This window comes from Solanum lycopersicum, chromosome 12 (genome assembly GCF_036512215.1).
Source record: "Solanum lycopersicum chromosome 12, SLM_r2.1".
NCBI lineage: Eukaryota > Viridiplantae > Streptophyta > Magnoliopsida > Solanales > Solanaceae > Solanum > Solanum lycopersicum.
Genome location: NC_090811.1, coordinates 65993992 through 66019615, shown reverse-complemented (window position 1 = coordinate 66019615; position 25624 = coordinate 65993992). Strand labels below are relative to the sequence as shown.

The 25624-nt window shown below is 31.1% G+C and overlaps 6 protein-coding genes and 1 long non-coding RNA gene across 7 annotated transcripts; 2 read left to right on the top strand and 5 right to left on the bottom strand.

Moving 5' to 3' along the window:
* Nucleotides 1–209: 209 nt before the first annotated feature.
* Nucleotides 210–6211, bottom strand: LOC101257750 (uncharacterized). Its single transcript, XM_004252696.5, has 5 exons — nt 3454–6211; nt 2881–2995; nt 2054–2683; nt 1513–1696; nt 210–597 (listed from the first exon to the last, which is right to left on the bottom strand). Exons 1-5 carry the CDS (start codon nt 3528–3530, stop codon nt 575–577), a joined length of 1029 nt encoding a protein of 342 aa, XP_004252744.1. The 5' UTR covers nt 3531–6211; the 3' UTR covers nt 210–574.
* Nucleotides 6068–6418, bottom strand: LOC101257452 (uncharacterized). The gene has a single exon (XM_004252695.4). The coding sequence runs from the start codon at nt 6416–6418 to the stop codon at nt 6068–6070; it is 351 nt and encodes a 116-aa protein (XP_004252743.1).
* A 2054-nt stretch (nt 6419–8472) lies between these two features.
* Nucleotides 8473–12062, top strand: LOC101257154 (protein SYM1). The gene is made up of 4 exons (XM_004252694.5): nt 8473–8914; nt 9642–9870; nt 11189–11313; nt 11673–12062. The coding sequence occupies exons 1-4, from the start codon at nt 8591–8593 to the stop codon at nt 11754–11756; spliced, it is 762 nt and encodes a 253-aa protein (XP_004252742.1). The 5' UTR covers nt 8473–8590; the 3' UTR covers nt 11757–12062.
* Nucleotides 12063–13433: 1371 nt separating this feature from the next.
* Nucleotides 13434–15890, top strand: LOC101256857 (uncharacterized). The gene is made up of 3 exons (XM_004252693.5): nt 13434–13941; nt 15200–15261; nt 15374–15890. Exons 1-3 carry the CDS (start codon nt 13860–13862, stop codon nt 15566–15568), a joined length of 339 nt encoding a protein of 112 aa, XP_004252741.1. The 5' UTR covers nt 13434–13859; the 3' UTR covers nt 15569–15890.
* A 475-nt stretch (nt 15891–16365) lies between these two features.
* Nucleotides 16366–17230, bottom strand: LOC101256572 (uncharacterized). The gene has a single exon (NR_160894.1). It is a non-coding gene; the product is annotated as an uncharacterized lncRNA (long non-coding RNA).
* Nucleotides 17231–18841: 1611 nt separating this feature from the next.
* On the bottom strand, nt 18842–19778 carry LOC101254884 (zinc finger protein ZAT10-like). Its single transcript, XM_004252770.5, has one exon. The coding sequence runs from the start codon at nt 19611–19613 to the stop codon at nt 19011–19013; it is 603 nt and encodes a 200-aa protein (XP_004252818.1). The 5' UTR covers nt 19614–19778; the 3' UTR covers nt 18842–19010.
* A 1920-nt stretch (nt 19779–21698) lies between these two features.
* LOC101254579 (transcription factor bHLH139-like) lies at nt 21699–23653 on the bottom strand. Its single transcript, XM_004252769.5, has 5 exons — nt 23065–23653; nt 22578–22775; nt 22300–22365; nt 22004–22069; nt 21699–21894 (listed from the first exon to the last, which is right to left on the bottom strand). The coding sequence occupies exons 1-5, from the start codon at nt 23563–23565 to the stop codon at nt 21826–21828; spliced, it is 900 nt and encodes a 299-aa protein (XP_004252817.2). The 5' UTR covers nt 23566–23653; the 3' UTR covers nt 21699–21825.
* Between the last annotated feature and the right edge of the window lie 1971 nt (nt 23654–25624).

Below are 25624 nucleotides of genomic sequence, written 5' to 3'. Positions count from 1 at the left end.
TTGTAATGGTAATTGCAAGAACAGAAAAAAATGGACATAAGACAGGACCAGAAGGGCTAGGATTGGACCTGCACCAACGTTAAATGGATCGAATTTCCCAGGGACACAGAAATAAGATTGCTGGTGTACCTAATCCTGTTATACATAACCACAACAGAATGGGGAGAGAAGCCTGAACATCATCGTCGAAGAAGAAGAAGAATAAGGAGTTTAGACCAATATCCAGATAATGAATAATAGCACACTATACACGATGTCGCGGGTCAAATAGACCTGAAATGGTTCATTTCTGTGGATGCAGGTTTTGAACAACATTTTACCTGCAATCCTTAAGATTCATCTTATAATACAACAGTAATTAGCCAGCCACTACTAGTACCACTTAAATTGGCATGATATATGGTTAAGGTATGTATTACTGCAACAATTTTAGTGCAATCTGTTCCAGCTTTCACTTCATATAACTCCAATAAAATCACCTGCCTGTATAAGGTATAAATAATAGGCAGTTGTTTGTTGATCTTTCGAACCCAGCAAGCTTTTTTCTTCGTTTGCAGGAATATAGGCTCGTCACTCAAATATGGAACCCCAATAAAACTGCAGAGCAAGAAGGAAAGAAGAATCAATTTGCCGGTTCCAATTAAAGAAAACAAAAATTCTTGATGCTACAACGAATGTTCTATCTCTTGCAAAAAAGATCCCATTCGTAGTGAAAGGTAAGATGAAATACAATCTTTTTCCCGAACCAGAAAAAGTTAACTAGGTAAGGTGAGAAATCAGAATCATAGACAAGTAGTACTATTTGAAATAGAGGATGAAGAACTAGCTAATTGTAAATCTTTAACATAGATCACGAACATGGTAAGTCACTAAAAAGGGCAGCCTAGTGCACTAAACTCCGGTTATGCACTGGCCCAGGGAAGGGCAGAAACACATCTGGTCCATTTCAACAGCATAACCGGAACATCAAATCTACTTGAAGGTTTTAATCAAGCTTCTATGTCAACAAGTAAGAAGATAAAGAACCAACGAGAGAACACAAGAGAGCTTATGTTATCACCTGCCCAGAATTTTGTTGCAAACAGTTATCCATTTCAATATGTTATTTGAATGCAACGACACTTTTCTGTGGCTAACAAACTGTATTCAGGTGCCACAAGTATTTTCTTTTACTTTTAGTATTTCCATATCTTATTTAACGAATTCCAATTTAGCAGGATGAAGAAAGAAAGAAAAATTAGAAGAATCATTACCCCAACAAAAAAGCATAAATGGAACCAGACTTCTAGATTATATGTCTCATGGCAAAGAAAACCTCAACAACGGTGAAACTATATATAGAATCAACAGAATGAACTATGCCAAACTACTATTGCTTTACTTTAATAAGGTATACGCTTTTATAATTTTCTTTCAGAATTATGAAAGGTCAAGGAAAATACAAGATTTTTTTTACAAATCGAAAGACAAACAAAGGTTATTATGGATAAACAAGTTTGAGTTAGCACTCACCAATAAAGAAAATTAGAAGAACCACAGAAGAAACCGTTTGAACAGGACGATTGTATTTCACATAATACTGAGACCTTTGCAGCTGTCGTTGTACTGCTCCATACCAACCATTAAGTTGCTTCTGGTACCTTTCATCACAACAATCAAGGCAACTTTTACTCCTCTCACAACATGTGTTAATGCCCTACATCAGAAAATCAAATTCAACATGAATCAAGGACATCTATAACTGATGAAGAAAATATACAAGTATTTTTAGGACAATTGATAATCAAATCCCTTTCTTCCAAATTTATTCAACCTCAAAAGGTAAAACTATATGATTTTGATCATGATTCATTAGAAATGTTATATTATATAGTTTGACTATATTCATTATGTTGTCATATCTAGTTTTTAATTGTTCTAGTTTTGTTTCCAAACTTGACTTAAGTAATGTAATAACAACAAAATTGAAAAACCTTGAAAAATGAGTCTAATAGTGTCACGTAAAATTGGAATGAGGAGTATCAATGTCAGAAACTTCAGAACAAATACACACCCTAGTCAATGGAAGAGACTGTGGCAATGTACAATCAGCTTCTTGATGATCATCAGAGTTGAACCTCAGCTTCCTGTAACCATTCTTTGACCACTTCAACTTCGTCGCAGATTCCACGCAATTCAACAGGCCCTGAATACTGGGTATCTTGCGGGGGGGTGGTACAGGTTGTTTGCCGCAAATATCATCAGCAACTGCAATCTTCCAAGCACTAATATCACCACAAGCACTTGCTGTCTTCCGGTGCCCTGAATACATCTCATCCTTGGTGTCAACTTGACTCCCGTCCACTAAGTTAGATGAACTTTTTGAATACTCTGGCATTCGTTGCTTACAATCCTCTTCCCACAAAGCTGGTTTCTGCTCAACTTCGTCAACTTTTACAGAGGATTTGTCTGAAAATGATGAAGAGGTCGATGGTCCTGAGAGAAACACGGCTAGTTCATCGAGCTCCCTCTCATCCAAGCGCACCCATTGATTGCCTTGTGAAAAAGCTGATTCATTTAGACTCTTCTCTACTTTCTTAATCTGATTATCCATGGCAATAACAAATTCACCATGCCTTTCTTTAGCATCATCAGTTGATGTATTACTGTAGCTTGAACTAACTGCCCGATCAAATTCCTCCAACTGCATTAACATTAAGAAATTCAACTTTTATTGCATCCAACATTACACCCTATATGCGAATACACGTGTCCGTCCAACATTAACACCCTATATGCGAGTACACGTGTCCGTTAATCTTTTTTTTTTTTGTCATTTCTCTTTATCTGTTATGTTCCTTCTATGGGGCAGGGGGAGTTGTGTTCGGGAAGGAGTCGTACCTGCCATTTAGCAGTGCCAAGGGTAGTCCTTAGGTCTCTGCACAGCTCGTCGGAATTCCAACGTCCAGAAGTATCCTTCAACGCATGAATCCATGTTCTATAAGTTGATTCCATCCTTGAAAAATCAAATTAAACAAACATTTCAACAAAAAGAACAAAACCCCACAAACTAAAACCAACAAAAGCTTCAAACTTTGCACCACTATCATAAATAAATTCACACAAAATCATTATCCACGAGGTCTCAGGTTCGAACCCCAAACTAAAACACTAGCTAATTCTTCTCATCTATCCTCACACCACCATCAACAACAACAACAACAAAAAAATATTTAACTCACACAACAAAACTAATCCAAAACCTCCCAAATTTATTTTTTTTAAAAATCAACCAATTACCCATCATCTATATCCATTTCAACTCTACAACAGCTCATTTCATTTCAATACCAGTAAATAAATTGACCTTCCAAAACGAACTATTGATTTTAAAACCCTAAAAACACACAAATTAGCAAAAAAAAAATCAGAAAAAATTACAAAAAAAAAAAATTCAAAAAAATATAAAATTACCTGTCGGCAGATTCCTGAACCTCCTCTGCAGCAGAGAAGAACGGATCTTTCTCCCATCGATCAAAATATGAACCCATATCCTTCAACCCCCAAATCGAATTTTTCACAAAAAATTCCAAAAAAAAAAAAGGGAAAACCCAAAATTGATTCAATCACAAATTTATAATTTTATCAAAAAAAAAACAAACAATGAACCAATTTGGATTTGCTTGGATCAAATTTAAAGTAGAAGAATATTTTTTCTTCTTTTTTTTTTTTTATCAATTTGGTAAGGTGGGTATGGTTAACAGTTTGCGTCAAATGCATGATATATTTAAATAATATATAAATAAATAGTTTATTATAAAGTTTTTAAAAAATAATAAGGTGGTGTTCTGACTAATACAGCATATAGATTATTTTAATAAATTTTTATATATTATTTTATTTATAGGTGTTAAGTAAGGAATAATTGTATTCATCAAATAAAAAATTTAGATATATTAAAAATCAGTCAATATTTTTTTATTTCGTCTGAAATTCGAAATCATTAGTAATATTTTAATTTATTCCAAATTATTGAGGAGTAGACATAGTTATTCTTGTCTTTTAGACGAAGAATTTCCAAATATTTTGTACTATTATAATTAAATAAATATTTAATCAAATATTATAATATAATACAATATAAAATGAAGTAAAAATTAAAGTGTTGTTTTGTAAAAAATTGAACCTTTTTCAATATAAATAATGTATTGGTGTAGAAAAGGATTATAAATTAACTTTTTCTTCTCTAATGAATAATATTTACGGGAAGATAAATAAATAAAATTTATTTTTTAATAATTTAATTTGTGAAGAAAATTAACACGTTTTCAATGGATTTAAACTATATATAAAAAAAAACAAATATCAAATGGTTTGAACGACCTCTCCGTAGGGACTTACGCGTACGGTCAAAATGAGTGTGCATAAAAATAATGGCATTTTGTGTTACTCGATGTTCGATATTTATATCGAGTTTAATTAAATTTAAATTCATATAATATATTGTATGATCTATTTTATTTTGAGGGATAGCGTTTTCGATTTCGTGTTGTTTTTTTAAACTCAAAATCTCTAATTACTTTTGGAAGAATTTGTGAATGATGTTTCATTCATGTCTGATATCATATTGAATATTAACTAAATTTGAATTTGTGTTTGTAAAATCTATTTCTGAAAACGATTTTTTAACATGATTGTATTTATTTAAAGATTTAAATTTGAGATCTTCTGATTAAAGATGAAAAAATATCGATTATATATTCCGATCAACATAAGCATTAAACCACTTGATGCTGACATTTTTTTGGCACTTCATAGTTGTTACCTATAGTGAAAAAGCAATTGACAATGAATTATAATCTTTTTTTTTCTTCTTCTCTAAAATTGATTGTTAGGTGCTTTAATTTGTCTTTTTGTTTATTATTTCACTTCAGAACATGTTAATGTCTTATAAAGTTAGCCCTTCATATGATTGTCTTAATGCTCTAGCTTGTAGACATTATAGATTATGTGTTTTTATCGATAAAATATCATGGTAAAACGATAAAATATTATTTTATCATTAATTAAATATTTCGTAAATATAAAAAGTTGATTAAGTTTTAACAAACGCGACTCTCAAAATACATTTTCGATCAACTTCTTTTGAATTTTGGAACCAAAAGGTTTGAATTGGAGCCCCCATCATAAGATAATAACTTTGATATCATAGCTAATGACCCTTTCAATGATCTTATCAATTAAAGGTTGGAACTAAATAATAGACAAGTACTCTTTTAAAGCTAAATAACATCTAAAAACACTTTTTCCGTTTTATATTAATGGATCACTATATTAAAAATAATTATCTCGTATTAATTAATTATCTAATTAAAGTAAAAAGACATTAATTGATCTTTTCCATATTAAACCTCATAATTAAATTCATTTAAAAAGTGTTTATACTTATTTGTAAAATTTTAAAAGTTTTTAAGAAGTGAATTGATAATACTATCGTCTTATTTATAATTTCTTAATATATGCTTAAAAATGATCAATTAATATAATTAGTTAAAAATCCTTTCCAAGTCCTAGATAGTGCAGAATAGCCAATTGAACATCAGTCTTTGACCTTACCAAATTTATACTATTGCTTGATCATAAATTTTTAATTATTTTTTAATATCGAATAAATCAAATTTTACTATGATATGTATTAATTATTGAAAATATTTTTTGACATTTGATAAGTTAGTTTAGTGGTTAATCACATACAAAAGTTAGATCTTCATTCTCAAAAAGCTAATATTATGAATTTTAATCAAGACATTCAAATTGCTCAGTCCTAAATTTATTAGGAGCTAACATTGAGTTTCAATAACTCGATAATCCACAATTAAAAATATTATCAAAATGTCATACTAAATTCAAATTGCCTGTGATTGATTTATTAATTTCATCATTAAAATTAATAAATCTAACTTTATCTCAAAATAACTTATTCCAAATATGTAAAGCAAATAACTACATAAATTACCGACCAAAATATGAAAATTTATATATATATTTTCGATTAAATCAACTTACTTCGTCTAAATTCTGAATCAAATTAAATACGATTTTGAGGTAGCCGGAACCGGAAATGAGACGCCGGAGAACTAACAGCGACGCCGTGCCAGCATATACCACCTCGACAAAATTCGTTACTAGTATTATTATGCTGCTGCTGCTGATTACGATGATTAATCCGATTATGACGAACCCTAACATTTCTCGCCTTGATGTAAATATCCCATGTCAAAGTCAAAATCAACACCAGAGCGACGGCAGCTGTTGAAAGTATGAGAACGAAGCAACCAGTGAAATTTCGACCGATAATTAAGCCGTAAGCTTTCATTGCACCTATAATTGCTAGATACAGAGTTGTTAAATTCGCTGTTACTTTATCTGAAATCGCCATTTTTGTTGGTGCGAAAGGAGTTTTGGGGGTTTTTGTTTGTGTGTGTGGGTGTGGAGAGTGTGAATTTTAGGGGAAATGGAAGTGTCGGTGTGAAGTAGCGTGTGACATGTGAATATTATAGCCTTTTTTTCGAAATTTGATATTCGCATTAAATTTTGATTAAATTTAATTTTACAAATTCTAAATATTGGAAGTAAAATATCCCTAGCAAAAATGACTATGTGCGCCAACTTACTTAAACCTAATATATATCTTATTAAGAATGAGAAAATATTTTCTCGCTTTTTGATTACCGTATGTATTTCCTTTGTTATAATTTATGACACTTTTTATATTTTGAGAGTTAAATCGGAAATTTGCGCATGAAATTTTTTAAAAATGAAATTTATATATTTGTAAACTACGTAGAAGATATTACGAGTCACAACAATTGATAATTCAAAATGTTTAAAAAATTTATGAAAAATATACGATCAAAGATTGACTTGTATCACTCTTGAAATTCGAAATGTGATATATAAAATGAGATGGATAGAGTATTTTTTAAAAAATATTTGATTATTAATTAAAATTATGTATATATTGACCAAAAAAAATTTTGTATTGTATACATAAAAATTGGTTATTCTATTTTATATCGTATTTAAAATTATACATAATTCGTACATCTGTATTTAAAATTATACATAATTCGTACATCTTCTTCCTCTATACCATATTAAGTTTAACGATATGGATTAAAAGGAGTATTATTTTTGATGTTTCTAAATTGTAAATAAGATATTGTATTTAATTTTATATATAGTTATAACTAATTATCAAGTATGATATTATTTATCGAGAATCTCTTACGCACATAATATTTTTTCTAACTAGTTATCAAATAATTTTTTATTTTATATGATATAAGTTGGACACAAAATTTAGAGAAAATTTTATGACATTTTAAAATAAGCTTTTGGAGTAATTTATTTTTTTTAGATGTTATTATAAGTATTTAAATAATTATAGTAGTTGCTTAATTCATCATTTTATTTTTATGTTTGTATGTGTATCACGAGAAGAAAATGCAATAATTTAATGGTGTGTTTCTGGAAATTTCAAGAACAAAAATGGTTGGTGATTATGATTTATGTCACGTTACATTAGGTCCTATTAAATCATATGTCAACTTCACATTAAGTGGCATTTATAAATGGACACAATTTTGATGAGGTGAAGTAAACTCATACATTTTTTTGGACTAATATTTAATTAAGCCGTAATACATAAATAAATTTGTTTTTTAACTTAATTTTTAAATTTAATTTTGAACGTGTATAAGTAGTTAGCTAATTAAATTTGTATAAAGTTAAACAAACATATAATACATTTAACATGATAATTTATTGAGAAAAATTATATAAAATAGCAAATTATTAATTCAAAATAAATGTCATAACCACAGTTCTCTTCTCTCCCAATAGAATTTCGCTCGACGGTCTCCGTGATCTCGCTCGTAACTCTTCCTCATCCCTCTCACTTTATACAAACATAAATGTATAAATTGCGTTTATACAAAGCGAGAAATATATATATATATATATATATATATATATAAATACAAATGTAAATACATTTATAATCATAAAAATACAGATGTTTTCCCAGCAATTCTCTTTTGTCTTCTCTCTTTCTCGATTTATACAAACATAAAAGCGAGAGCGAGAGATTTGATACAAATGCTTTATTTCAATTTAATTGTATACAAATTCAATTTTTATGCAAATATATAAAAACAATCATTGATAAATATACATAGTAGTTACGTATATATAATTATCTAATCGATATACATATACAGTCGTTACACTTTTACACAAACGAATGACTGCTTGCAACTTATACAGATTCGATGCGCCATAGCAAATATAAAATTTGTTATGAAACTCAGTTATGCAAATTATAGTTAAAACATACAAATATGATTTTTATGTTTACTAAACCTAAAATTTACACGAAACTAGTGCTCATGTGTAATTTCCCTAATCTTTTGGGGGCCAAATGGCATTATCAAAACAAAAGCCGTAAAAGCATAAGCAAAAACCTCAGTGTTCTTTGATCTTCAAAAACCCCCAAATTCATCAAACTGGAAAAAACAGAGAAGAAAAAAAATCTCAAATTCATTCAAAAATGGGACTAAATTTTCTAACAAGCTTAGCTAAACGCACAACAATTCAACATTCAAACCGTTGTTTCACTTCTAAGAATTCAATTTCCAGAATATGGACTGAATCTAAATCTTATAGTAGTAAAAATTTCAATACAAATACAGTTAGTAAAACCCCTTCTTTTTCGTTTTTGTTACTTTTTCGAAAATCATATTCATCATCTTCGTCTGCGAAAACCCAATTGGGGTTTTTGGCATGGTATTTAGGAGCTCTAGAAGCTCGTCCAATTATCACGAAAAGTATTTCTTCTGCTGTTATTTATGCTGCTTCTGATGTAACTTCACAGGTAATTTCCTATTTTGTTTGCTAATTTTTGTAATTTAATTTAGTTTTAATTTGCTAATTTCAGCGGAAAATGGTTTAGATTATGTTGTAATTGTAATTTTCTGGAGAATTTTTGGTTTGATTTGATTATCTAAGTATAGAAGGTAATAAATGATAATGGTTTACACGAAAAGATAGTTTTTTTTTTTGGTTAGTTGAAATGTTAAGCTCTAGTTTGGCTATAAATTTTGAGATTGAAACTCGAAAATTTGAGCTTTTAAAGTTGTATACGTTGTGTTTGAACATGCATTTTACTTGGAAAAAGTTTGAAGTTTTGTAAGCAAAAGTCCCCAAAAACCAGTTTTGGGAATCGGAGAATATTTGAAGATGATCGAATTTCATGGCCAAATAGATATTTGAAGACAACTTTTTCAAAATTTACTCCCAAAATGTATGGCCAAATGCTAGCTAAATGTTGATATATTAAGAAATAGTTACGTTCTTAAAGAACGACTTCCATTTTCCTTTGTTTGGGTGAAAATATTTTCGACAATTCAAGAAAACCAAATGGGAAAATGATTTTAGTGAAGGAAAACAATTTCCAGTTTCCACCATACCGAAGCACAACATATACTGGTGATTTTTGTTTTGATTAGACAAACGAAATGGAATGTTTGAATTTTTTGATGTGATAAAAATTGATTAAACATGAGTTGTGACTTGTCGACTATGTGGTTTGCATTTTTCAGATGATTATGATGTCACCTTCAGATTCTTTAGATATAATTAGGACTCTACGAATGGCTAGCTTTGGACTATTAATTTTAGGAACAGCACAGCATTATTGGTTTAACTTTGTGGCAAGTGTATTGCCGAAGCGGGATACCATTAGTACATTGAAGAAGCTATTGATGGGACAGCTTGGTTTTGGGCCTGTAATTAATTCTATTTTCTTCTCTTTCAATGCTGCTCTACAAGGTACACATTAGGTTCTTCTCTCTTTTATTCGCTTTCTGCCTAGTTCTTGCTTTCTAGTACTACAGTCGCTAGTTCGTTTCTTAATTATGCTATTTGTCACAACTCACAATTGATACTAAAAGGCACATAACTTTACTTCCGGACTTCCTGAGTATTTCTATGTATCCCAAAAGAGCAGTTCAGAGTGGGACATCAGAATCTAGTGATACACACTACACCACTATGAGGGGGATTTAACCTTGCTTCTTTCCTGCATTATAGTGTAAAGCAATATGTTTGTTCTGTATATTCCGAGGGGAAAAAGAACATGACAAATTATAGAAAAATACAAATAACATAAGGGAAAATCATAGAGGCAGAATAAGGGTGGTCCAATGTGTATAATACATCGTTAATAGTAAAAATGATAAATTCTTTTTTCCTGCCGAGTGCCGAATGATTGCACATTAGTCATTTGGTAATATTATTCAACTATAAATCAAACTAATAATTTATTGAATGCTGAGAGCTTTCACGGTTTTTCTTTGACAAGAATTTTAGAAGCTTTGGAAAAACCTAACAATAAAATGAATATTTGTGGAAGTGGAAACAAGACTATTTGATATATGGAGACCTCATAGAAAATAACTTATGTTTTTGTTCTTATCCAAAAAAAAAAAGAAGAAGAAGAAAGAAACTAATGTTTCGTATTTTTTTTTATCAGTAAACTAGTGTTTCGTATTGTTTAATTTTAGTCAACCATATAGACAATAAGGGTTCTTGTGTGCAAAAATGCTTCATACTTGTCTTTGCATAGATGCCTCCCCTACTCCCCCAATTTCGCCGGGCAGCACTTGCTATATACATGCATACACAGTCAGAGGATTTAAATGTAGCTGAGTACATAATCTATTGGTGAAACTTTACCACATCCAGTTGTTAGGTACATAAGATGTTTAAGTTGGTGGGGCTGGTCGAATGATATAGGTGAAACTTTACCACGTCTAGTGGCTGAGGTTCTGAATATTACATTAAAGGGAGCTGTTTCTTCTAAGCTTTTTCCTCCTGTGAATCTCTGCCAGTATTGACACTTTAATTGCCAGTATTGATTGTTAACACATTTGAAAAGTTTCATGACTACGTCAACATTTTCAAGGGTGTTTTTTTTTTAAAAAAAAAAAACTCGTTGAGTTAATGTTCTGTTTAAGAAATCTGCTTCTGTGATCTATGATTATTTGTCGGTTATGCTAGGTCTGATGATTACCTTTGCCTTTTGATTTACCGTCTCATTGGTGCAACATGATTTAATCCTTTAACTCTTTCTTGTTTTCACATTCAGGTGAGAATGGGGGGGAAATCGTTGCAAGGTTGAAGCGTGACCTGCTCCCAACAATGATGAATGGCCTAATGTACTGGCCGTTGTGTGATTTCTTGACATATAAAGTAATCCCTGTCCATTTGCAGGTACTATGTTACACTTGTCTTTTTTGTAAGGACACTAGCACATTTATGTTTCATGAGATTTATGTTGCTCGGACTCTCCAAAGTTGCTGGCACACTCCTGTCGGATCCTCTAGAAATGCATTACTTTTGGAGGATCCAACATGCACTTGGTGACATTTCTGAAGAGTTCGAGCAACATAGATTAATGAGATGATCCACAACTTCTGAGGTCCGACTACAAGCCCTTAACGGAAGCATCTATTGCTCTAGTTTTTATCCATCTCAAATTTATTTAAATTGCTCAATTCGATTCCAATTATTCTGAATTTGTTCTTTTAAACACTCACAAGGTTAACGTTTTTGGTAATGCTCTTTAACAGCCATTAGCCAACAGTGCATTCGCGTATGCTTGGACGATATATTTGACGTATATGGCCAGTTCCAAGAAAGCCATTGCTGTTTAGTAAGCAACCCCTTCTCCAGAAGCCTCAAAACATCACAAATTGAGATAAAACTACTGCTGATCAGTCCTCATATTGAGTTGCTCAAACATTGTTTACAGAATGATATAGAATAGGTCAAGACCCTTGATTCAATAGCTACAAACTGATTATTTCTTCCATTAATTTTCCTTGTTTTCAATTTCCAGTGTATCGATGAAGACGAGTCTTTGAGTATACACCTCGTCTACATCATTAGAATGTCGTACTTTTCGTATAGATACATTATAACTTCAGATCATAAATTTCAAGAGTCTTTCTTTACATAAATTGAGACAGAAGGGAAGGAGTATAACATTCTTGGGAATTTTACGCAAATTGCGTAGGGTTAACGTTTTGATGCATCGTGTACATTGCTCAATGTTCTGAAATATTATGTCTCAATATTGGATACATTAGTCAACGCCCCGATACATTTATTTGATTTGGCTAGTTACCCTCACTCCGCGTGGCAGCCTACCTACGTTTTGTCTTTTTCCTACGAGACCTTATAGTTTCCCAGCCTTTCTCCGCCTACATGCCCCCCGAAATCAGATTGGCTTTTTTCTTGAGGAAGGTCCATCCGCTTTTGTTTTCGAATAAGACTAAGGCGTGAGCGAGGGTCTCTTTGTGGTGGTCTTTCACCATCTTCCTTTTGTTTTGATTGGCCTATATCTTTGAATCCGGTCTATCGCTATTCCCACAGTCCCTTAGTCCCGTACCGGCGGCCGTTAGGTCACCTATTTTGAGTTATGGACACACAAGGCCAAAACATGTGTGCCGGGCGCGCGACCCATCAACCTACTAGCAATGGGGGAGAAAGCATAGCATGTCGCAATAAAAGCTTGATTCGAGGCGTCAGCAAAACACTGCCGTCTGTTCCAAAAACAAAAGCCCCTTAGCGCCCCGGGACGGGAGTGGGGGACGGCCCTACGCGCAGGCAACAGCAGCGCTCCACCGGAGTTAACTCAGTTATTTCGCGACATCTGCAAAAATAGCGCAGAGTTGCTTCGACTCAGCGGTAGGGACGTACCCGAGAGGTGGAACATAGCGGATCTAGTTGAGGCTGTTATAGGAGACGACGCTCTTCTAATTCCGGGAGATCAAAAGACTTTTAATGAGCAATTAACATAACTAACAATAAATTTCAATAATGAATATATGTGAAGGATAACAAAAGAGTCAAGAAGTATTAAATTTTTGTTTTCTTATCTTTTAATACCAAATGATACAAGAATCCAAAAATAAAAGGTCTCTCTTTATGGTGATTTGAAAAAAAGACCAATGTTCAAGACTGGAAAGGCTCATTTCCCCTCATGTTAAGCATTCAATTGGCTTCATTCCCCATTGTTTCTGTAACTTAAAAAAAAAACAAAAGTACTTACAACAACAAAGGTGCAATAACTCTCTCATTTACTCTCCCCTTATACACATTGCACTTTTCTACTTAATCTTCTTCATGACTCATCCTCATAAAATTCATTTCTTTATTTTAATCGTACTTTCTCTGTTTTAATTCGTTTGTCTAACTTTAACTGTATACCGAATGCAATAAAGTAATTATAACTTTTGAATCTTATTATGTTAAATAAATTAAGAAGAATTAACCGATATAGCTATCCACTGCGAATATATAACTATGTATGATCGTGCACAGTCTATGTATACAAGTTATCACTGCCTACAAAAAGTAAATAGCAAATCTGTCTAATTATTTATGTAAAGATTCTTTATCTACTTTTCATATTACTTGACCTCTAGTAAGACAACATACTCCTCCTTTAGTAAATTTTAATTAAAAGAAATACGAAAAATATCTTTTTTATTTTAAGATTTTCAATACGATTTGTCGAAAATTAGAATTAAAGATTTGTAAAAAAATTAAAATATTTTTTTTCCATAAAAAATAGTAGAAACAAATAGAAAAATAGTTGTTCTTTTTTATTCTACTACTCATCCATCAAAATAGTGGGCTCTCTTTGAAGAAACATTTCAAATGAATTGAATTTTACTCAAGAACTTCTCTTTTCTTGAAAAGGGTGTCAATAAATTTTTCCAAAAATCAAATCTTTTTTACTTTTTTACAGTATGAAGACTTTTGGGTTCTCTGTTCTGTTCTTGATGATGGGAATTACAGCTTTTTTATCCTTTTTTTGCTTCAACACTGGAGGTAAAAACCCTTACTATTGTTCTTGTGATATTATTACTAGTAATTTTTTTTCATATTTCAGAATCTTGATTTGTTAACTAGCTCTAATTACTTGTTCATTTTTGGACTTAGTAGCTATTAATTTTTTTTTTACTGTATTAAGTTTGTTCAAGTTTTGTTGTTGTTGTTGTGAATTTATAGCCTAAAATGGGGTATGTGAATTTTTTTTTTGTGTGTGTGTGTTTTTTTTTTTTGTAAAACTAAGTATTTTATGTATATATTTTCTAAATTGGTATAATATTATTTGTTGGCAAGAATGGTGTATAATGGACTTGGATGAATGTTGAGTTATTTACCTAAAGGATTATTGCATTGTTTCGTTGTTGTTACTGCTCTCCCTCGTGTTTGTTGTGTAACACTCTCCATTTCGCGTTATTTTGTTGTTGCTCCCATATCTGTATCCCACTTTTAGAAACTGTTTGAGAGGCTTTGTTAACGCTGAAGGTCTATCGGAAATAACCTCTCTATCTGTACGAGGTAGGAGTAAGGTTTGCAATACACTGGGTATGTTGTTTGTATCCGTGCTAACTATCTTTCTTGGTTGCTCTCCGAAAAAATGCTATTTCACTCCCTAACTATTTGTTTACCTCGTTTTCCTTATCGTAAATGGATCTGAGTATAAATGGCTTTTTCTTTCATCACAAATCTTGTGATACATATAAAATGAACATACTAGTCGTTTTCTATTATATAGGTAATCAAGAGAGCATAACGAGAAAATGATTATCTACATGTATACTCTTCTCTTCCCTTTATAGGGTCTATCACCTATCGGAAGCAGCCTCCCTACCCTCACAAGGTAGGAGTAAGGTTTACGTACACTGTACTCTACCCTCCTCAGATCCCACCTTGTGGGATTATACATCGGTTGTTGTTTATTTGATATCAACTTAAATTGTCTTGCTTCACTTTATGTATACACCAATTCATCTTACTTTTAATGAACTACTTATGTTATTGATCGTATTTGTTTCTCGATGGTTCTCAAATGTCTGCCCGAGGTTCTTTCACAAAGTCTCAGTACATTTTTGGATACATTTATTTCGGTTTGTAATATATACATGGTGCTGCCGTTAGAAGAATTGTATGAGATATATATACCAATCTCTGTTTGCCAGATACTGAGGTTAAAGCTACAGAATTGATCAGCAGATAGTCGTATTCACAGTTTCACGCAAGGGTATGGTATTGACGTAGCTTTCTCGTAAATGAAACACAGGAATGTCCTTCAAATGGCAAAATATCGATACAACGATGACCATAAAGAACAGAAAGCTGCAGGTACTTTATGGCGGTTATAACTTATAGTTATCGTTTACGTGATGTAGAAATCATAAATTGTGTATGGATCACTAAAAAGCCTCAATTTTTCTTCACTATTTCCCATCTTCAGGACAATGGCTACGGTCCAAGCATCAATGAGGACGATTCAAGCAAGTTAGGCCTGGAAGATTATCGTCCCATCGATCCAGTTCCAAGCTCAAAAGCTTCCGTAAAACCAGGACCTATTGAGCATGGTACTCCTCTTATGCCTTATATTCCTAAGCCTTCACCTCCTCCTATTAGCACTATCGATGGGCTCCCATAAGCTCATCGTTAATCCACTTCCACCGCTGTGCTAAAGTTGGTCAAGTGTTGTTTTTGCTTACGAAAAGCTGTCTTTGCTAATTTTGTGTTGTTCTTGTAAATTTTTTCGTTGAAACACTCTGTATTACCATGGTATGTAACTTCTAGTACGCTTCTAGCTAGGCGATACTTGCACAAGTTATCAGTTATCTATGTAGTTGAATTTCGTACATAACTGATAATTCTTTGCTAGGTGTTGCAAGGGTTGGAGTAACTGTTAAGCCACTCGTTGGCCCTATTTAATCGCGCATTATATTTAATCGAAGGAACTGCACCATTAATAAGTTTTTGGCATTAGGTAGTTCTTCTAAATTACTTTACCATCACTTAGCTATAGACTGCATATGCTATAGTTTGATACTTAGACCAGAAATTGTAGTACTTAAATAATAATTGTGATAGTTGAGTCGAGGGTCTTATCAGAAACCACCTCTCTACCTCGGTAAGGTTTGTTGTGTACACACTACCGTTCCCAGACCCCACATGGTGATAGTAGTAGTCTTTCTAGGCAATTGATCATGTCTAGAAGTGTTTGAAGATGGAGTCTACTTTTTTAGATTTTCTTGATTATTTATTGTTAGCCTTAGCAACAGTAAGATTTGTTGTCACGTACAGAGGATCATATGTTCAAGTGCGAAAATAACCTAATATGGTTCGACTTTTCTATAGACTTCACACGTGACAAAAAGCTTAGTGCATTCGACTGGTCAATCTAGAAGAGAAGAAAAAATGAATAGTAAAAAAAAGAGTACAACTTGCAAAATCAATGAGTTTGATTTATAATTTAGTAAAATAAATCAATCAATTAATCACTTTCTCCAAGTGTATTGGACATTTACAAAAAATTGAAAAAAAATTAAAAATTGTCCACCTCATCCAAATGGACATGTAAAAACAAATTAAACAAGTATACTAAATTATGAACTTGTCATAATAATTGCCTTAATTTCTTAGCTGGATGAGGACTTTCCACCTCATCTTCGCCGGAGCCAAAACCCGGCCAATATTCCGGCAATGCCGGAACGTTCAAGTCAAAGTTGTTGACGGACCCCACACCGTTCAACGACGATGATGATGACGTCACTTTTCCCTCATAGTGACGTCTCTTATGACCACCCAAAGCTTGTCCAGTTGGAAAAGTCTTGTGGCAAATGGAACACTCATGAGTCCTTCCACTAACCGCGTTACCTGACGTGGCACTATATGTAATCACAGAGTGTTCGTTGACTTTATCTCTATTACTACGGTGACTAGCTCCTAAAGCTTGATAAGATCCAAAACACTTGCCGCAAACTGAACACTACTAGTAATATCGTTATTGTTATTGTTATTGCTGTGTGCGAGCATGAGTAGACACAAAGCTAAGTATTCATCTTCAGAAATAATTGGTTGTTGCTCCTCCATGATGAGGCCGCTACGAGGTCGTTTCGATCTCATCTTGCTATTTGTCCATGATTCAAGGTAATTTTGAGTAGTAGTATTAATTTGGAATTGAAATAGTGATGGTGGAGTTGTTGTGGTTGGAGAATTCAAAGCTTCAAGTGCCATAACTAGTTGTTTTTTTCTTAGTGATTGAAGAAATTTGTGAGTGAAAAGAAGATAAAGAGTTGAATTTTGTTTGTTTGATTTTGAGTGAGTGAAATTTGTAATATATATAATGGGGAGGAATTTAGAGAAGGAAGTTGCAAGTCAAGAAGTAAGAAGGAGAGAGTGGAGCACAAATATTTATTACTTGAGGGCCAAGTGGAACTTTGTTTAGTACTGACGCGGAGCTAGGTGGGAGTTCATGGATCTGAGCGAATTTATTAGTTTTTTCGTAAATTCTATATTTGTACTAGAAAGTTAGTTAAATACATTTGTATATTAACTTCTAAACCCTAATAATATTGATTGATGTTTATTGACGAAATTTAGAACCCTCCCAAACTCTTAATCTTGGCTTTTGCTTCTGAGTTCTGGCCCTCAACAAAGACGGCTAAAAAGGATTCAAGGTATTTACTCCTATTTGGTTTTATTCTTCACACAAATATATATTCACTTATTTTAGATTACAGAATTTTAGAAGTCTTTTTTCTTTTTTAAATTTTAAATTAAGTCAAACTATCTTATATAAAATGAAACGACGGAACTAATATCTAATAATTCAAAACTTCATATTTGAACCAGAGATCTTTACTGTTTGATATCAAAATAATTTTAAAAATGAAAAAAGTTAAAAATGAAAATTTATTTTTAAATAGTAAAGTGAATGGAGATAATATATATTTATTGGGACAGTTGCCTTAAGCTGCATGTAGACTATGGACTCTGTCAAAATTAAAGTCAAAACACATCTCTTTCCTCAACATATAAAATGATTGGTGGAGGTTTAAGATTCATACATTTAGAAAGATGTATACATCTTCAATAACCACAAATTTTTTATATCAAAGTCCTAATCAAATATCTAAAAAAAATTCAACAAACATCCTTTTTTCGGACTGCCTTATTTTGAAAGTGAAAAAAGATAAATATATTTCAAAATTATCGTAAATAATATGTAGATCTCTTCGTCATACTTTTGAAATATTAGTGCTTCTGCCATTCAAAAACTAGAGCATATGTACCATTTATATTAACGAACATACACGTGTCATAATCTTATTCATCGACTCGACATTTATTAGGTATCTGATCGATGGATAAGATTGTGTCATGTGTCCCTATTTAGTCTTTCGTAAGAGTGAAGGGGCATATATACTCTAGTTTTTGGATGACAGTGGTATCAATGTCCAAAAAATATAACAGAGTATCTGCATGTCATTTACGATAGTTCGAGGATATATTTGTTCTTTTCCCCTAGTTTCAAACCTCACATCCTACTTTGCCATTCTATTCTCAAAAACGTGTAGACGGAGAAGATCCTTTTTTTCAGACTGTCTTTTTTTCCGGTCTCCGCGGCCGGCAAAAGGAAGAAGAGAAGGAAAAAAAAAGTACAAGTTTGCTCAAACTATGTCCATCCCTAATTATAGGTTGGGCATATTTCACAATATTGACCTTAATCTTGTGTGACTTTATGAGCCACCAGCAGCCTTAACAACTTCCAACTTTGATTGTAATTATTAATTCCCACTATTTTTTGATGTATTTATTAATTAATGATTATGATTAGAAAATTTTATTAGAAATGACTATAGTTTGGTTTTTATATTACGAGTTATAGTTACATTTTTACTATTTACACTTCACAACAAAGTTTGGTTGCTAGACGATTTTATTTTATTCAATATGTTTATTCGCGCAATAACTATTGTTTGTGTGTCAACAATATTTGTTAGTGCAACAAACACAATCAAAGGCAAAATAATAATAGTAATTTTTTTAAAAGAATAAATCAAATGAATGAAATAATCAAGTAATCACTTTTACAAAGTGTGTCCTATTGTTGTTTGAAATAATTCAAGTGAAGGAAATTGTTTTAATTTCTTAGTTGGATGAGGACTTTCCACCTCATCTTCGCCCGAGGCAAAACCCGGCCAATTATCTGGTAACACCGGAATATTCAAGTCAAAGTTGTTGACCGACCCCACACCGTTCGACGATGATGATGACGTCATCTTCCCTTCATAGTGTCGCCTTTTGTGACCACCCAAAGCTTGTCCACTTGGAAAAGTCTTGTGGCAAATGGTACACTCATGAGTCCTTCCACTAACCACATTACCTGACGTGACGATCACAGATTGTTCGCAGACTTTATCTCTGTTACTACGATGACTAGCTTTGTGTCCTCCTAAAGCTTGATAAGATCCAAAACACTTACCACAAACTGAACACTTGTACAAATTGTCACCAGTAATAGAAACGTTACTGTTACTGTTATTGTTATTGCTGCGTGCGAGCATGAGTAGACACAGAGCTAAGTACTCTTCTTCGGTAATAATTGATGGTTGCTCCTCCATGACGATGCTACGCGATCGTTTCGATCTAATCTTGCCTTTGGTCCATGAATTCAAAGCTTCAAGTGCCATTACTATAGTTGTATATATGAAGAATTTGTTGTGAGTGAAGAGAAGAAAGGGATATTTGTTAGTGAATATATAGTTGGTGAGTGAGATATAGAAGGAAGTTGCTAGACAAGTAGTAGGAAGGTAGTACTTATAATTATTAGGTAGTTGATTAATAAGTAGTTGAATGAAATTGAAAAATGAGCAAGTTGATCAAGTAGTTGCCTTAAGTGAATATTTTTTATTAAATGCAAGTGGTATATATTAGACTATGGTAAGCTAAAAAAAATGTATATTGACTTATATTTTGTGTGACTTTTTTCAGCAGCCAGCAGCCACTTGCTTAACAACTTGTCAACTTTGAGAAAAAGGGTATGAAAGGTTAAGTTAGAACCGATGGTTAACTCAATTCTCAAAAGCTAACTTAAAGAAAGAAGGATTATCAAAAGTTCAATCAGCGACATGGGACATTTCATTGTCACCTCTTAAGCTCATACATAAATATTCTTTATTTGGCGTTTCATTATTCGATCTGGTGCATACACATTCATGGATTGAGAAATGTCTACCCTCCACTAAGGGCTAGGGATGAATATAAATATCGATCCCTAGGAGAAAACTACATAAATGAGCCATAGATTTCAAAATAATTAGAAGTTCATATCCAAACCCAAAGTAATTCGTGAAATATTATTCTTTCATAAATGATTACACCTCATACCCTCATTCATCAAGATTGGTAGTTTTCGCTTAACTGATACTAAATCAGTATCATATATACTGTATCATTAAGGCTGATAATTTTCGCTTAAATGATACTAAATCAGTATCATATATATATATATATATATATATATATATATTGTATTGATATTATTAAGGCTGACAATTTCGCTTAACTTGATACTAAATTAGTATATATATATATTGTATTAATATCATTAAGGTTTCCTGTTAAGAAATTACTCATTAGTCAATATATGTATATTGTTGTTGTATCATTAAGGTTTATTGTTCAGAAATTACTCATTAGTCAATATATCTATATCGTTGTTGTATCATTAAGGTTTATTATTCAGAAATTTAATCATTAGTCAATGATACCATACTATAAGAGTATCTATATATACTCTGATCAGGCTTAATGATATCAATACAATATATTATACTAATAAAATATCAGTTAAACGGAATTACCTGGGGGTATATAGTTTATGTAAAGAGGCATATATTTCTAAATATTTTTTTTATTATGTATTTACTTAGTTTCCCCTTTTTTCTAATGGATCGTATTGCATAAAATGGGCCTAACAGAACATTCCGAAATTTCATCAACAAAGTGGGCTAATATATACGGGCTTGAGAGGCCTTATGACAATACAAGTCTCAATGGAAAATTTGCACAAATAGGATCTTTGGGTTCCACCATTTAAATTTTAGCCTCATTGAAAAAACAATACCAATATAAATAAAGTATGTAACCTAATTGATTCATGAGAAATATCGTTAAATTCAGCGCGATATTCCTATTTGATAACTTGAATTTTAACCTCATATAGGGGTCAACTTGCTCAAAATTCAACATGATCCATCTATTTAACCACTTTGACTTTAACTAGTAGAATATGACTGTACTCTATCTAGATATGGTAACATATATATAACGAGCCTTTCTCTCTAAGAACGAATGGAACCAAGTGAGTGGTTCAACCACGTAGCTTCGAATCTCCAGAAAGAGTAGAATAAAAGAGTAAAAACTCTTTTATATATATATATATATATAGATTTTAAAATTTTAAATAAGTGTACGTAAACGTAAAGTGTTGTATTTTAATTTAGGGTGTTCTTTGTCTTTTTTTAGGGGTTATTTTTTAATAGCAAATCAACCCTTCAAAATTTCAATATCAACTTTGATTTTACAAGTACATAATAGTGATGATCTCTTTTATACATATAAAAGAATATTTAAATAGGTTTCTCTAAACATTTAGCGACAATTGAGTTAATATGATTATATTAAAAATCATTTAAGATTTTAGAAACATTTATATAAAACTATGGTAATTGATATGCTTTATATATGTCTACTATATGAAACATGAGAAGTACTTATGATAAAGATTAAATTAATAAATGTGTTTTTATATAGTTAGCATATGGGACATTAATGTCTTATATATCACAATAATTAAAAACAAAATGACATTTGTTTATTGCTTCCAAATTCATAAATTAATTAGAGGTCAATCCCCATTCCATTATAAGCAATTGGTGCATACATCCACATATCATCTGAGCTCAGTAACTGCAGTAAAATAAAAATATTTAATTATGCATTCAATCAAATAATAAATTAAATAAAGTGAAAAAATGAGATATTTTCTTAATTTTTAATTTTTGTTTGTTTTTATTACCTTAATTTGTGTCTGCAAAAACTTCACATAATGGACTGCTTCTTCAAGCATTGTGCTTAAGTCAACCTGAATTATATCAATTAAAGAACTTAATTAGAAAATTCTTGATTACATAAACAAATGTTATGTATATTATTTCAAGCTATATTGCTCAGATTCTCCGAAATTGTCATAGCATTCGTGTCAGATTTCTAGAAAATAAATTTTTTAAAGAATCTGACATACATTTATCGATATTTTTAAAGAGTCTGAGCATCGTAGATTTTCATGACTAATGAAATAAACATTGTTTTTACCTTTGTGCCATTAGGGACAAGACCTTGCAAGATTCTCAATCTTTCATTGATTCTTTCTCTTCTTTTCTGCAATTTTTTTTTGAATCAAACTATTAATTTCAAGATTTGACTTATATACACGAACAACACAAAGAACTTTGCCCTATCAATATAATTTAACATGCTGTAACAAATAGCTTGTCTTATTTTATATATTTAACCTTTTACGAAACAGTTACATGTAGTTATCTTTCAGGTGGTAATGTTATTCGTAATTAAATAAAATCTTATGTTCTTACCCTTGCATAAAGGCTTTGTGGATCTGTTGCAGCCCCTCTACTTGCCCTTGTTTTGGTTTTTAAATTTGAATCATCCTCAGAGCTACAACTACTTGTGCTTTGTCCATTATTATTAGTCTCTTTGTCTCCAACTTCTTCATTGTTCATTTGGATGTTCTTTTTGGCTTTTGGTTGGCTATTCTTCTTGTTTTTTTGTCCCTGCATTGAGTTAATAATTAACCCCTATTACAAATTATCATGTTGAGCTATGTCGTTCGGATTCTCCAAAAATATTATCGCTTGTCAGATCCTTGTCAGATTCTTCAAACTAGCACTAAGGATCTGACATGTATCTGACGATATTTTTGAAAAGTCTGAACAACAATCATTGAGTTCAAGATTGTAAATACCTCATTTGGTCAAGTCATTTTTTTCAAGAAAGGAAATGACTTTATGAGATAATAAATATTAATTGAGTAAGTATCGAACACGAATTTATATTACTCACATGATCTCTTGACACCTTTGATTTCTTCTTGGGATTTTCAAACTCCTTGTGTGTTTCCTCTTGTGTTGTTGATTGAACTTCAACTTTATCAAACTTTCTCTTTAGCAACATTTCTTTATCCAATTGGCTATAATTATTGCCAATATTTTCTTTCATAACATAATCATCATTAGACAATGAATTTTCAAGATTCATCTTGTTGCCCGTCATATAAAAATTAGTGGACTCAACATCATAATTATATTGTAAATATTCATGACTTGTGTTGTTGTTGAGAAAAAACATAGCATCACTTCCTCTACTATCAATACTATTTTCTTGAGAAAAATAATCTATATTGTTGTTACTAGTATGAGAATTAGAAGAAGAAAAAAAACTCCCTTCAATAATATTATCTTCACCATGTAATTGAAACATAAAATCTGATGAATTTTCATTCAAGAACATTTTGCTCAAAGATTGACAATATTCTTCATCAAAAGATGCTCCCATTTGCTCCATTATATGTTGTGTGATGATTTTTTTTAGTAAAATATTATTCTCAAAAAGTGATAGGACAAAATAAGGTTTTTGAGGATGTATCTTACTTTGGATTAATATGAGACAAAACTTTGGAACTTATTTATACTAGTACTAGAAAAGGGGTTATAAGTTTATTAGATAAATAAATAATTGACACTCCTCTCTAATTTAATTTGTTTGTCGTGTTTTATTTTTTTATAGAAAAAAATGAATCTTGTGATATTTTAAATATACTGAAATGTTATTTAATCTTATGATCTGAAATATATCATATGAATTTATGAAGAGTTAACAATACGTTAAAGAAGAAAATAAGACAGATAAATTGAAACGGAGAGAGTATTATTTATATATTAAAATCTATAATTCCATAAAGGAATCTTTAGGAGTCCACTGGTGGGGGCCAATCACCAGGCAATGTACAACTCATGCAACTAATAAAATAAAAATTTGTGTCATTCTTTTAATTAGAGATTAATCATTAATGAAATCTTGGACTAATTGGAAGGATAACTGTCTTAATCTAATCATTGGGGCAATATGACTTCAAATTTTAAAGTTTTAATCCACTGATTAATGAATTAAATTGTGTTTTTAAATATTATTAATGATAATTTATGAGTTTCTCAGAAAGAGAGAATAAGAAGAAGTAAACTAAGTTATTAAGAAAATAAAGAGAAACACTTCTCTACAAATTATATATTTCTTGTTGGCTTGTACTCATTTTAAAATGTGAGGATCACGCAGCTTAATATAATTCGAGGTCTAAAATAAAATTTTAATTAGAGGGCTAAAGTTTAAATAAATTTTATCTATATTTTTTTTTTAAATTTTAGATGTAAATTACTATTTGATTAATGTCTTTTATATAAATGATTTTTCAAATACTTATTTTGATTATTATTTTTAGGTAAGATTTTACCAATTCCACATTGAAAATTATCTTTTTATTAACATAATTTTTTAAGTAATAAGTTGATAAACTTTAAAGATAAGAGTTAGAATTATCGAATGTGATTCAAAAAGTTGATTATCTGGTATACTTACTTTAATATGAAAATTTAGGAAGAACTAACAAAAGAATTTGTAATTCACTTTATTTGATTCATATTTTTGAGAGCATATTACTGTCTAACTATCAAAAATGTGAATAAATATAAAAGGAATTAAAAATAATAAATAATGTGAGTGTTAACAAAGAAAATGTAAATATTCGAAACAATATTTTTTATATCTTTTATTTAATGGGGTTAAGATACCTAATTTTTTATTTATAGAAATTTGAAACCCCGGGCGGAGCCTGCCTTCTGTTTAGGAGTTTCATCCTTGAGCAAAAAATAGTACTATTTATACATGATTAAAATTATTGTTTATATATATAATAAATATTAAATATTCTTTAATTAGTTCGTTTGTTTAATTCTTCAAATTTTAAATTTTCTTATTAAAAATTTTTAACTCCGCCACTAAATTTTTTAATGGAGAAACTTATTAGACGTAAATAACAGACACATGCCTAATGATTTTTTAAAAACCATTTAACACCGTTATATTTATCCTTTTTAATCTTATATAATATATTATAATTCCTATTAACAATTAGCAGAATAAACCGAAATATAATAGATTAATTAAGATACTCTAGCTGGACAAAATTACATCACCATACATTATCAAAGTTAAAAAAATAAAATTAAGTGATTGAGAGAACATGATGATATGGGAAATGTTCAAAACTATACAGCGTTTGAAAATATTTATATTATTCAATAAATAATATTATACAACATTATATTTAAGAGAAAATCATTGTATATAATATTTTCATTCTTATATTAAAGATATTTAATACACAAATATAAGATAGTCATGTGTTTCATTATACACAAAATATGAATTATGTGACGTAAATATTTTCAAAAATAGACATAAAACATAATTATGTGTAGTAGCGGAGTCAGAATTTTCAGTAAAGGGGTTTAGAATCCATAGAAATAAACATACGAAGTAGCTGAAAGAGGTTCAACATCTACTATAT